Source organism: Chelon labrosus (genome assembly GCF_963514085.1).
Source record: "Chelon labrosus genome assembly, chromosome: 1".
Taxonomy (NCBI): domain Eukaryota; kingdom Metazoa; phylum Chordata; class Actinopteri; order Mugiliformes; family Mugilidae; genus Chelon; species Chelon labrosus.
The window spans coordinates 4,516,761-4,531,060 of record NC_140337.1 but is presented as its reverse complement, the minus strand read 5'-3'; the positions used below and the strand labels follow the sequence as shown (position 1 = coordinate 4,531,060).

At 39.9% G+C, this 14,300-nt stretch overlaps 2 protein-coding genes across 2 annotated transcripts in view; both read right to left on the bottom strand.

Annotated features, from left to right (window-relative positions):
- LOC311486297 (Fc receptor-like protein 5) overlaps window positions 1-6,630 on the bottom strand; it is a gene marked incomplete at its 5' end in the record, with an annotated part of 70,772 nt that extends 64,142 nt beyond the window's left edge. The window contains 3 exons of the mRNA XM_084542096.1: window positions 2,960-3,232; window positions 3,360-3,632; window positions 6,597-6,630. Of these exons, the coding sequence (XP_084398222.1) occupies window positions 2,960-3,232; window positions 3,360-3,632; window positions 6,597-6,630 (580 nt within the window). The remainder of the gene's footprint in view (window positions 1-2,959; window positions 3,233-3,359; window positions 3,633-6,596) is intronic.
- A 2,146-nt stretch (window positions 6,631-8,776) lies between these two features.
- LOC311487182 (E3 ubiquitin-protein ligase TRIM39-like) lies at window positions 8,777-13,825 on the bottom strand. Its single transcript, XM_084543356.1, has 10 exons — window positions 13,487-13,825; window positions 12,085-12,319; window positions 11,629-12,001; window positions 11,444-11,539; window positions 11,121-11,354; window positions 10,890-11,037; window positions 10,772-10,798; window positions 10,607-10,671; window positions 10,384-10,506; window positions 8,777-9,491 (listed from the first exon to the last, which is right to left on the bottom strand). The coding sequence occupies exons 1-10, from the start codon at window positions 13,518-13,520 to the stop codon at window positions 9,093-9,095; spliced, it is 1,734 nt and encodes a 577-aa protein (XP_084399482.1). The 5' UTR covers window positions 13,521-13,825; the 3' UTR covers window positions 8,777-9,092.
- Between the last annotated feature and the right edge of the window lie 475 nt (window positions 13,826-14,300).

Here is a 14,300-nt window from a genome sequence, read left to right as displayed (position 1 = left end):
AAGTTAGAAAACCCAGAGTCAAATTTGGTGCATGAATTCCAGTGTCATAAGAGAAAGATATCAGGAACACATATTAATTTTCACTGATGGGTCAAAGGATCAAGAAACAGGTGCTACAGGAGCAGCTTTTGTTGTTCATATGTGGAATGTTCAAGCTTGTAAGAGAACCTCAAATTTTCTAAGTGTGTTCACAGTTGAATTATATGCAATCTTGATGGCTGTGCAATGGACTGAACAGATTCAAAATCATAAAGTGTTGATATGTAGTGACTCTGTGTCAGCTATCAATAGTATTGGGAAAGGGTCATCAAAGAGTCAACAAGACCTTGTATATGATATACTTCTGGCAATTAGAGATGTGAAAATGAGAGGAGTAGAAATATCATTCATATGGGTCCCAGCTCATGTAGGTATTGTAACAAATGAAAAGGTTGATAAGTTGGCCAATGAAGCTGTTCAAAAGGAAAACACAGATGTCAACATAAATTTATCCAAGGCTGAGGGTAAAAGTATTGTGTGGTAGGAAACCATTTTAAAATGGCAACAGCTCTGGGAGCAAGAAAACAAAGGGAGGCACCTATTTTCATTATCTAGTAAGGTAACTGACTCAGTTAATGTTTGTAAAAGAGAAGGAATGAGACGTAAGGAACGGATGATTATTTCTAGAATGAGGATTGGTCACACGTTTCTGAACAGCACTTTATTTATTTTAGGAAAACATCAGAATGGTTTGTGTTCATGCCAGGAACCTAAGACGGTACAACATGTTTTGATTTATTGTAGAAATTACGTCCTCCAAAGACAAGATCTTATCAGAGAATTGCGTGAAGTTGGTTTGAAAGAAGTATCTTTGAAAAATATTTTATAAGTAGGGTCAAGCAGGAGGGGAAAACGTTGTTTTTTCAAATTTTTAATAGATACTGGATTGTATCTCTCTATATATATAGTGCACTAAGGTGCTAGTCCCGTAGATGGCAGCAATGCAACTTTTTGGATGCCGGCTGCTGTAAAACCCCAAAGAAAAAGAAGAAGAAGAACCCGCCACTCAACTCTCTGCTACTGTGTTATCTCAGGTTACCGAGCTAGGCTAATCGCTATCCGAGGTGCTAGCAGCCAGCTAACACGGCAAAGGTGCCAACTCCCCGTTTTTTCCTCACCCATCTTCCCAGCACCCCAGCTCATCTTGCTTGAGGTAAGTTCACCCGAAGCTGAAAAAATTATTTATGTCTTAATTTTATACTATACAACTAGTGTGTTGCAGAACTTTGTCACGTTGTCATAAAACTGTTACAGAAGGGGTAGCGGGGATGGGAGTTTTGGACCCAAATGCAGGACAGAGCAGGAGTAGGCGAAAAAAGGGTTTTTAATTAACAAAAGGACAAAGCTAACCAAAAGCGCTGCTGAAGGCAGGGTATCCAAAAACCAAATCACTAACCAAAAAACTATGAAGAAAAAACTTGAACAAAACATGAAACTACGTGAAAAAATTATGGCATGAAACGCATGAACGTGGCAGACAAAACGTATGACACAACAAGGAACAAAGGGTAAGGCAGGGCTATATATACACACACGAGGAGCAGGGGTGACAAGACACAGGTGAAGCAAATCAAGAAATAACACAAGGTGAAAACCAATGATCTAATCAAAAGGAAAACACGGAAGTAACCCAACAGGAAATCAAGAACTTAACAAAATAAAACAGGAAACTGAAAAACTAAACACTAAACCATGACTATGAAAACCAAGAAATTAAAATACTATAAACCCCATAAACTAAACCGTGACAGAAAACGTGACAGAAAACATTTACTCATTACACATCTACAGCATTCTACCAACGAACCTGAATCAAATAACTTCACATTTAAACTTTTAAGTTATATTTTTATTATTTAATTCATATTTTACACAACTTTAGTGGACTGGATGTTCATTGGTTATATTTACTATCGTTAAAAAAAACACGTTAAGTGTGCTGGTTGCTGTTTAAAGTTCTTACCATAAATTACATAATAGTGGGCAGGCAGTAGGTTTAAAAGTATCATCATCGTGAAGTCCAATACTTCCATATTACGTATTGATTTTGATGCAAGTCGGTTTAATAACCGTGACAACCAACAATGTCCTCCCGTTAACATCGCAGCTAATGAATTACCCGAAGGCTTGCTAATTAGTACGAACATATTTAGAATAAAACCAGTGTTTCACTCACCGAAAAAACTGAACAGCAGATTTCTTTGAAGGTCTGTTAGACTAACCTTACAGCAAGCCATTATTTATTCGGTATTTGTCAATGGTATTTGTGTGTACAATTTTCCAAAACTGACTACAAGCACGGCCAGATGGTTGTGACACTATAAAGCTAAAGAAGCGGGGACTAGCGGAGAGACCATAGCTAGCAGCTACCGCCAAGGGACCGCGCCCATACGTCAGCTGTCACTCAAAGCAGGAACGCCCTTAATTATGCAGAATTTTAAACCTTAATAAAAAATAAACAAACGCGTTAGAAAAAAATTCAACCCCGTACAGTTGTCATGAATAGTGAAATAATGCATTGAGACTAAAACCGTTTTTTGTACCAGGCTGTAAACATGTTTAATATTGCTGTAAAGTTGGGCATTTTAACATGGGGGTCTATGGGGATTTGCTCCCTTTTGGAGCCAGCCTCAAGCGGTCACTCAATGAACTGCAGTTTTTTGCACTTCCGCATTGGCTTCAATTTTCAGACCGGGAGGTTGCCACCAAGTTTAAATACGTCTAAGAATTAGAATATTTTTCAGTAACGGTAACAGCATAGTAACGGAGGAAATAGTAATTAATTAGATTACTCGTTACTGAAAAAAATAACGCCGATAGTAACGCTGTTTATTTTAACACCGTTATTCCCATCACTGGTGATGAGTAGTAACAATTTTGCTCAATACAGAAATCAGAGCAAACAACAAACATGACTTACGTGATACTGATAATGTGATGGCTTCACTCCACTCTGTTGAATATGAGTCATCTCTGCGTCTACTCTTACACGTGTAGTTTCCTCTGTTGAAATCAGAAACACTGAACGTCCAGTATTTATTGTTTGTTTTGTGTGTCGTTAACCAGGGTGTTCTCCATTCATACTTCCACTCAGTGTCTTCACCTCCCTGGACCTCACATGTCAGAGTGATCTCCTCACCTCTGAATGTCTGAGGCCAGCTGGGTTGTCGTGTTAAAACAGCCTTGGATGAAGCTGTTTCCACCAGATATGAACAGTTGGGATACAAACAGAAACATGAAATCAACAGAGAAAACTGAACATTGTAGGTTTCATCACTATTTCTAATCATGAATATTTCAAACACAATGACTGAACTCACGGGTTAAGTTGATGGTGACTGGATCACTTTTATCAGTGTAATAAACTGGTTTTCCTCTTCTTCCTCCTCTGCATCTGTAGATGCCTCCTTGTGATACACTGATAACTCTGTTTTCTCCATCATTTGTTTGGACTACATCATCAAACGTTCCTGTCTTACGTCTGAACCACTGGTATTTCCATCCAGCAGAGTTCTCCACAGAGCAGGTCAATGTCACACTGCCTCCTTCTGGTATGGTTCTTGTTCCTGCTGTCAGTGTGGCCCTTGGTCTGTCTGTTATTAGAAAATACATTAAACATCAAAATGTTTTTTTTTCAACATTTCATTTGAAGTAAAATCTTTTTCTTCACCTTCTGCCAGTCTGAAATAAAACTACACCAACTCATCTTCTTCTGACAGTTACACTATGTTAATTAATGATCATTTTCTCTGTTTTTTATGAATCAGCTGTGATTTGTATTTCATCATGGTGTCAGAGCTACATTAACACTGGGTTTAAATCTCAAAATAATCACAATGTCATTGTTTCTCCTTTATCTCGCCTAAAGGAGTCACACTGCTAAATGAATACACTGATGGAGGACACAGTGATGTGTCCAGAAATATTTAGTATGCACATATGAACAGGGAACATACATTAGTGCTTTAGGTCATGATGATAATAAAATAGAGGACTTACCTGATACATTTAAAGAGACAGGATTACTACACTTTGTATCCTGTGATCTCTTGTGTCGACCACAGCACTGATATTCACCACCGTCACTTGTAGACACAAGTTTCACTGTGTAGACTTCTTTTGAGTTGACGTTTGTATTGAAATTAACTTGTGAACCATCCTTGTTGATTTTATATTCCCAGTCAGTGTCTTCTCCTTCTTTCATGTCACATATGAAGGAAACAGTCTCACCGGTAAACAAAGTCGAAAAGTTGGAGTCAGTAGTCAGCACAATATCTAGAATCAAACACAAACATGTATATTATACTAGACTCACTCCGTGAAGACACATCAAATATAAATTATACTGAAAACAGAAAGAGGATGTACTTAAAACGATGAATTTGGTTGAAATTAGTTTTCAGTGAATAAATAAAAACAGTTTAATCACCTTGAGCGTGTCCTTTGTAGAGGAGTGTATAGAGCACTACAATAAAGAGAGACATTTCAGATAATGTCAAACTAAAAATCAAATATTTAATAAAAACAATCATTTGATGTATAACACTTACCACATATAACATTTATCAAATGATCAGAGCTGACAATCTTTGATTAATGAAAACACCTAAATCTGGGCCAAGTTACCCACCCTGGCTACAAATATTAATAAAATAAGACCCCCATCACCCCCTCCTCTCACAATCCTCAACAGGCCAGTCCCAACAGTTGACTCATTCAGGTTCCTAGGGTCCACAATCTCACGGGACCTGAAGTGGACCGCCCACATAGACTCTGTGAGGAAGAAGGCCCAGCAGAGGCTGTACTTTCTGCGCCAGCTCAGGAAGTTCAACCTGCCTCAAGAGCTGCTGACCATCTTCTACACTACAATCGTCCAGTCTGTCCTGACCACGTCCATCACTGTCTGGTTTGGATCCTCCACCAGGCATGACAGGGACAGACTGCAGAGAACAGTCAGGGCTGCAGAGAGGATCATTGGCACCGATCTGCCCTCCATCCAGGACCTGTACCGGTCCCGGGTCAAGAAGCGGGCCAGGAAAATCTCCTCAGACCCCTCACACCCTGCTCACAACCTGTTTAGACTCCTCCCCTCAGGCCGGCGCTACAGAGCACTGTACGCCAAAACCACCCGTCACAAGGACAGTTTCTTCCCCCGGGCTGTCGCTCTGATGAACTCTTGAGTAGTCACAGAGTGTGAGACTATTCACATGAACAATAGACAATGACTCTGCACTGTATATACTCACTGTATAATAACCCCGGTTTGGTGTATATACTATCCTATATTTTATATCCTATATTTTATATGTACAGAGTGAGATTTATTTTATTTTATTGTGTTTTATTTTATTTTATTCTATTCTTATTTTACCAATTTAAGCTGTACTTTACTAGAGAGAAAAGTTACCGGAGTCAAATTCCTTGTATGTGTACATACTTGGCGATTAAAGCTGATTCTGACTCTGATTCTGATTCTGATAATATCTGTTAAGATGATCAGAAAACTTTACAAATGACTGATCCTCTGTTTGTCTCACTAAAATGATTCATCTGTATGACTGAAAGTCGATCAGTCAGTGATGTACTCACAGAATAAGCCCAGCTCACAGAGCAAAGTGTGTCCCATCCTCACATCCAGATTTCTGATCAGTTCTTTGAGTGATGACAAAGAGGGAAACTGCAGAAACCACAAACACAAGTTACATTTCAAATATATACTGGACCTCACTTTGTTTTTCTTGTTCTGTCTCTGCTTCCTTTTTAACACATTTAACACAGCTAACCAGAGTTTGACCACAGCTAACCCACAGCTAACTCTCTCACGGCACTATATATATACATCAGACTTATTGTCACGCAAGGGTTTGTGGATGGTTTCTAATGAACTTAAATAGAACAGCATCAGACTATGAGACATTTTTCCAGATATACAAGATAAAAGGTCATTAAAGACAACTTGAACATAGAAGCATTGAGAGTTCATGTGTATCCAAGAGATGTTTCCAACATCAGAACATCCACATGAAAGAAACACAACAACAATAAATGCCTACATTGTTGAGTGATGTCCTGTGGACAGAGTCCTTCCTATGGACTCTTTCTCTATGTTACTGTTTATTCAACATGACTGAGACATCTCTCTGCAACATACAAAGTTCTTTGTGTCATTCAGACAGGTTCAAACTGCTGCTGACACTGAGTTTGATGTATTACTCCAGAGAAGGGTTACAGTTCAGTCCCATCCAATAAGCTACAGAGAAATACATCTGAATGTCCTTCCTGCCACAGATATGATCATCCTGTAGACTACTGCTGCCTCACAAAGAGTCTGGAATTATTGATGCTACTGTAAAAGCTGCTGCAGAGCAACATTATGTACTGATACTGATGACCAGAGGTGTCATACTCACTCCAATCAGTTCACCACAGCAGGTGGAGATAATCCTTACACTTTCTCACCCAAAACTTCATCTGAAATGATTCTTCATCTGAAATGTTGAGCTTCACCAGTCTAAAGTATCCTAATGCACCACTGGATAATCTTTTAATGTCCTCACCTTTTACTGAGACGCTGGTGTCAAGTGTGGGCATGACTTCAACCACAGGAAGTGAACAAAACAGAAATAGTGTCATGAACATGATGAGAGTCCTGCCCCCTCCCCCAGCTCTGATCCATTAGAAGTAGCTGTAACTGGATGGGTATTTACAGAGAATGAAACTGTTTTTAGCATTTATTTACACAGTTGGACAGTTAAAGAGGCTCAGTGAAATGTTTTTATCATTCAAATAACAATCCGTTTAGATCGTGATCCCAGAACAGTAGCAGATAGACATTTTCAAATATGTAGAAAAACCTGTAGAAGCTAGAGTGATTAAAGTGAATAGAGGCCCAGTAGCCACAAATTTCAACTGTGAGAACTCTAGGTTTAATGCAAATCTTGCAAAAATGTTTCCATAATCTATTTTTATAGATAAATACACAGAGAACAGTTACAAAATACACACATATGTACACATACCTGTTGAGAAAACTGTGACGACAAAGATGGACATGTGTGAAAGTCCATGTCTGTGTGGTGCTCAATTGGAGCATATACATCATTTTCACACATCAGTCTGCTGGGAAGTGCCACACTGTATAAATAATATGCGTGAGAACAGACAGCATCAGGGGAGTGGTGGTTAGTACTGATGCCTCACAGCAAGAAGGTTCTGGGTTCTAAGTATAGGACTACTTCTTAGGTTAACTGGTGATTCTAAATTGGTCGTAGTTTTCACCGTCACCACCTTTTTTTAAAAAATATTTGTTAAGAAAATTTTTACAGCCTCTATTTTCTTCTTCTCTTCTTCTCTTTTCTTTCCATTTCTGAGCACCAGACTTCTGCTGACCGGACATTTTGAGCGTACTGAACTTTAAATCAAATGGCAACATCAAATTTTGATCAGTGGCCAAACCATTTTTGTGTTGGGGGTGGGGGGTAGGCTACTTTACCACTATTTCAAGGACAGTTAGGAAGAAAACAAATAAAAAGCTTTTATGTAACTCAAATATTACATATTTTTTTCACAAATAGGCCTATTCTAATTTTTATTTTTTTTTTAACTATTCCATAATTTAATGAGGGCCCGGTTCTGCCCGCCCACCCCACGCTGGGCCCGGGACAGCTGACCCGTTTGTCCCCCCTATCGGCGGGTGTACATGTGAGTGTGAATGGTTCTCTGTCTCTCTGTGTTAGCCCTGTGATAGACTGGAGACCTGTCCAGGATGTACCCTGCCTGTCGCCTCCCCTGGGACCCTCCAGAAGACAAAGGGGTTACAGAAAAGTAATGACTGAGATGGCATCAGAGTGATGCTGTAGTGTAGTACCTAGAATGTGTTTGACACTGGGAGATATGTGAACAGCTTTAAATCTGAGGCCTATGAAGTTTTCCGGTTCTCTGAAAGGTTTAGATGTGGCTGTCCTGTTTGTTTGACCAAGGTGATGACTGTAAATGACACATTCTAAAAGACCACTTCATTTATTTTTCATAAAGGCATATCAGGACAGTCATTAAAATCTCCTCTGTGCTCTTTGTGTGCCCTTCCTACTGCCTCTCTGCTGTGAGCTGACCACATCAAACTAGTCCTCTACTGAACGGCAGACATTTTGAACCACAGGCTGCATTTCCTCTCTTCAAGGTGGCTCAGCTATAAATGATGAGGTCATTGATTCTCAGTAGATAAAAATAAGCCTGAAGCAGAATAGACAGCTAGTATAGCAGCTATATTATTTTACCCACATGTCAACATTGTACTTAGACCGATCACAAATTATTCTGTACTGTTGTATTTCCAGTCACTTACTGCATTGTTCTTGTAGATCACGTATCACAGTATTCTTCTGCAGATAGCATCTGTGTTTAACACCTACACGTCAGAAAACAATCTGCTAAGGTCTGCTGAGCTTGTTACTGCTGATTGTTCATTGTGACACATGGTGGCAGTGCTGTGCAGAATAACAGCACTAGACTATAGGATTAAAACAGGATGTACTGTGATTGAAGTTGCTAAATCCTCTTCCGAAGCAGGCACATCACAACTATGGCATGTGAAACTCAATATCTGTGTATGTGATCATCAGTTAAAAGTCATGAAGAATGGGCCACGCACAAAAAAATAAGGTGGAGTTGAAAAATTGCCAAATATGTTGACTTTAAATGGAGAACACAACGTCACTGTTGAAAGCAGGCATTTGTTTTCAATTTCAAAATTTATATCTCAAGTTATACACAACAAAACATAAAAAAAATACATTTATATGCATGTGATTCTGTTCTCATTCTGATTAATTAGAATAAAACACAGTTTATATTGCTAACAGAAAACTTTACTGCCCTCTCAGAGGTAAAAGGTTTTGTATTATGTATGTCAAAATTCAAAAGAATCATGAGGTCAGCGTGTTGTCTGATACAATTACAGTGCAATGAGTTTGATTAAACCAAAATCGGTTCAAAATTGTTCAGAAACAAGAGCTACTAAGTCAGTTTGTCATGTCATCCTTTCTTATGACACTTCATACGTTTGACTCGATTATGTTCTGCTCTTCCCTGATCCTTCCTACAGCAGGGCAGATAATCAGCGGGGACTCATTTTTGCCGTTCTCTTTAAGACAGGGGTTAAAGTACGGGTACAGAGGCTCGCTGAAGGTGCAACCTCTGTAAGTATAAATGTGAGTCTTTGCCTCTGCATCGTAGAAGGACACAGAGCGTTCTTCGTAGTCCAGGAATATGCCGACTTTCTGGGGGGCTTCCTGGAGGCTGATGGTGATGGAGGGGCCAGCGCAGGCGCTCAGACTGCCACCTTTACGCCGGCAGATCGCCCAGTAGCCACTTTCAGGACACACCGTGATGGCACCTTTTCTGTTGATGGACTCCCTGGCCACGCCAAGATCCCAGTCTGTCTTATCCCCAACCTGAAACGCAACATAGGGAATACAGAATTTAATGAGAGGATTAAAAATATCCAAAAAAGCAGAAAAACATCAATGTAAACCAGGATAGAATTTTACTCCTACATATGTTATAGTTAAAATGTCTGTGAAGGTTCTCAGTCATCTAGGTCATGGTTTATCCAAAAAAGGTTCAAAAAAGGCAACTGGACTTGTAGAACTGTGTGGACTGTATGAGTGCATACTTTCTTTAATACTGCAACAGCACACATTCATGTGTAATAATAAAACTAAAACAAAGGCAACTAGAATGTTTGAGTTTCCTTGAAGATGTTTCAGCACTTAAGTGGCTTCTTCAGTTCTAAACATCTAGTGATGAGTTTAGGTTTGTATTACGCTCATATGTGGGTGGTGTCCACCTAACACTGACACGACTAGGGTCTGTAACAACCAGATACTCACCTAAATTAGGGGGAGTTGTTCAGATTAACACTGGTGGTGTTTTGTTTGTTCACAATTAGTGGAACTACTATAGGAGTCCTGTTTCATTAAAACAAAAATCATTGAGAACTGAAGAAGACACTTGAGCGGTGAAACATCTTCAAGAAACATCAAGTCCTGCTTTACATATATGACTTGGATGACTGAGAATCTTCAAAGACATAATGCCTTTATGTGATCAGCAACTACTGCGTTGCCTGTTTACTTTAATTGTTCAAAGAAATGACGACAATGAAAGTAAATTATTTAATTTACTTGTGTGTTCATTCATTTCCATTTGCTTATCTGAGGTCAGATCGTAGTGGCAACAGGCTAAGTAAGTTACTGTGTGTACTCAGTCTAAAGTTGAACCTATTGTTAGTATTACTGGTTCTCATAGTAGTTAAAGAGTCTTTAAAACCGACTAACTGCCTACCTGAACTACCCAGTAGCGTCGTCCAGATGTGAAGCTTTGTTTCCCCAGAACGCAGACGCAGGAGTTAAACCTCTGAGGACTGTCAGGGAGTGGGGCCTTCTTCTTCTGGCAGTTGAGGCTCACCTGTCAAATCAACCAGACATGATTACCATCATCTTCTTCATCACATTACATAGAAACACCAACATCATAATTGCTATGAATCATTGGCCTTATCCAATACCTTTCTTCCATCTGGAGACAGGAGCAGCCAGCCTGAGGCAGTCTCAGGATCCAGAGTGACATCAACTGCAGAGAAAGAAAGAAATTGTGAGCTGGGTAATAAAAACACATGGTGATCAAAGTTAATGCAGCTGACAAATGAAAAGCAGCAAATTTGTGATCATACCTGCATACTGATTCAGCTTTTCTGCTTCTGCAAAGAGGACATTAAAATGTTATATTAATGTGTTTATTTTTACAACAATCCCTTAAATCTTTGGTTATTTTGATGAATGGTTGCTGACCTTCAGCTGACACTTTGTTTGCTAGTTCCTGGCAGACGGCCACCAGCTTTGACACGGCGTTTCTGACTGCCCCCGTGCAGTTATCTGAGTGCACTGTGACGTCAGACCACACTCTGGTGGATGGGAGTCTGCTCAGAGACGGGAAACTCTGAAGCAGAAAAGAATTTTGTTATGAGCTTTGAAAATCTTGGTGCAGCACAGAAATATTCAAACGTAATGCTGATTTCTAACCTGCAGGAGATGGAGAGGGCTCTGAGTGAGCTCCAGGTGATGCAGCTCGCTGCTCCTCGTCTGCAGCTCGTAGATTTCCTGCTCCAGCTCGTCCAGCAGCTCCTCGGCTCTCCTCTCGGCTCGCTGCTGCTTCTCCTCGATCTCTCTGACGAGCTCGGCCTGCTGTTTCTCAATGGCAGTTATCAGCATGGTGCAGACCTCAGAACTGCTCTGGATCTCTCTCGCTGTGATATTCTGTTGATTAAATTAAACGTCAACACTGTAAATAAATGAATGAATGAATGTCTGTTTTCGTCTGAGCATGGATCTATGAATGAACTTACTTTGCTTAGATCCACTGAGTTTTTGATCTCCATCATTTTCCTCATTCTGGCCTGGATCATCTTCTGAATGTCGACCTTTGTCTCTCTCAGATTTGTCTGCAAACAATTTAATTTGAAGGTTGAAACGAGGATTTTCTCATTTTAAAAAGACAAAACAATCATGAATCAAAGAAAGCTCTCCTCACCTTGATCCTCCTGCTCTCCTTCTCAATGGGGACGATCTTGTGATGTTTATGGTTCCTCTCGGTGCATTTGGCGCACACCAGCGTCTGATCTTGTTTGCAGAACAGGGTCAGGGGCTTGCTGTGGTTTCTGCACAGGTGACTGGTGGTGAAGATGGCTGGATCTGTGAGCCAGTGCCTCTGCAGCGCTGGATCCCTCAGGTGAGGTGTGAGGTGGATTTCACAGTAGGACACCTGGCACACCAGGCACGACTTAACTGAAGTCGACTTGTCCCCGTGGCAGACGTCACAGGGGACTTCGTCAGCTTCGGAAAGTTGGTTCCAGTTTTCAGTGGTTTCCACAACATCCTCTTGTGTTGCCGTGGGCGACAGAGACCTTTTGATATGAAATAATTCAGTGAGAAATAAATTCAAAATCCTCTACTACACAAGGATACACAGATTTATTATTATACAGACCTTTTATAGAACTCAATGATGTCAGAAAATCCTCGGTTGATCCTCAGCTCCGGACGGGTTCGGAACTCCTCTTTGCACAGCGGACACTCTTGCTTGTCCTTCGTATCCCAGTAGCCTTCGATGCAGTCCAGGCAGAAGTTGTGCCCACATGGGATGGAGACAGGGTCGGTGTAGATGTCCAGACAGATGCAGCACCGGAACTGATCCTCAAAGGACACAGAGGCCACGTTTCTGACTGGGAAACACCAGCATATTTTATTTTACTCACACTTGTTTGCACTTGACATTTGCGTGCAAGAAAAGAGGTGGAATGCTAGACTCCTGGCACAAAGAATGCACTGATCAAGTACTGAAACCTTTTTGATTCCTGCTCACCCTGATGAACAACTTCTGTTTTGTCAGCCCTGCCTGAGATTCTTTCAAGGTCCACTTGAAAAGACATCGAGATTGTGTTTTGTTTTGCGTCATTAAAATCAATAGTAAAGTAGAAGACATTCATTTAAATAGCATTTTCCTAGAATATTTGACATGATATTAAACTGACATGTACTGCACTTATCCTAGCATTAGATGGATGTATACTAAATACTAAATAATAATACCAGTGATCTAATTTTCTTCTGCGAAACCAGGATACTGGTATTTATCTGGATGTTACTGTGACGTCTGAACATTGCTGCAGACCTATCTTATCTTATCTAAGGTATTCCGTGCATCTTGGCAGCATGTGTTCCCAGACTGCAGGTATGCAGCGACACAGCCCAATAAAAAAATAAACTGTGGTGAACTCTGGTACGGACCATTGCAGACCAGGAGCACCACACAAGGGCTGCATTCTCAGAGATGCTCTGACAGTCATCTAGACATCACAGTTTGGTCTTTTTAGTCAAAGTCTCTCAAATCCTTCCACTTGTTCATTTTTTTCTGCTCCAAACATCAACTTTGAGGACACAATGTTCACTCGCTACCTAATAAATGGCGCACACTGTCATGATAACCACATAATCAGAAGTTTAGAAAGAAATGCATTTAAATGTTGACTGTTCATTAGAAGAATTGAATAATCTGAGCAGATTAAAATCAATCATGTTGCAGCAGCAGATTTTATTCTAATCTTGAAGCTCGGTTTAGTTTGCAATATCTTGATTTAAAGTCTGAAAACTTGCTGTTCTTGAGTGCGTGTGGAATTATTTTACAGTTTTAACATGCTCCACTTTTTCTAAGTTGATTGTCAGAACACTTCTTTCTTCATGTACCAGGAACGTAACCACAGTATGTCAACCTTACTCAAGCTTACGTTCCACAACAAAACAATAACCCAGGCAGCACATTTATTTCTAACAATCAATCGATGCACAGTCTGTTAACAAAGTCAGTGGAGTTTTGTTGAATTAATTCATACCTGTTTGGGCTGACATGCTGAGCGTCTTGATCATCCTCACAGAGGCAACACATAGAGCAGAGGCAGTGTGCAGTGGTTTAAATACTCCTCAGAGTCACTCCTTGCTTGCTCTGGGATTACTCATGTTACCATGTCCCTCCTCCCTGCCCTGCTAGTTTCATTTCAGTCTGGTGTATCTGGTTCTTTTGTTTTGACTGCTCACTTTGTTAATAAAGCAGCAACTTGCAGCAGTTGAGCAAAAAGTGGTTCAAGCTGGTTCAAGGTTTTATTCTCAAAATTTAAGAAACTGTGTCATTATTTCCATAATAACAATGTGGATTAAAACATGATATCAATATCATCAGAGCTGTGTAGTTGTTGTTAAATCCAGCTCTTCAGGCGAGGACTCAGTAGTCCACCTACACTTTTTAATTGAGATATTGAGTATTTTGGTGTGTTTTATTTTGTATTAACTTAAACTTTAATCTAATGTGCCTGTATTTAAAATAAACCTGTTTTTAAAATTTGCAGAATATTTTGTTTTGCACTTTTGCAATGTTTATTTGAAAAGTGCTACAGAAAATTCTTATTCTTATTCTTATTAATAACTTTCCTTAAATCAGCAAAAGCACTTGCTCTATTTTTCAGGATTCACAGTATATTAGGATCAGGAAAATTAAACTAAAGCTGCATGTTGCAACTTTTGCCAAACACTCTTGATGAGACTTAGCTGATAAAGGTTTCCGCTCCAGTTGTACTTCTGCATTTCTGCGCTGTGTATCACACTGATGTTGCTTTACAAACCTGTTCTGCACCTGTTCACTATGTTCTCTTA

What these genes read in the sequence shown, in the direction of transcription:
- LOC311487182 (XM_084543356.1), bottom strand. Translation starts at nt 13,520, where the DNA reads ATGATCAAGACGCTCAGCATGTCAGCCCAAACAG. An exon ending in CAGCATGTCAGCCCAAACAG is followed by an intron (nt 12,320 to 13,486) that starts GTATGAATTAAT and finishes GGTGTTTCCCAG; the next exon opens with TCAGAAACGTGGCCTCTGTG. An exon ending in TGTCTCCAGATGGAAGAAAG is followed by an intron (nt 10,507 to 10,606) that starts GTATTGGATAAG and finishes TTGATTTGACAG; the next exon opens with GTGAGCCTCAACTGCCAGAA.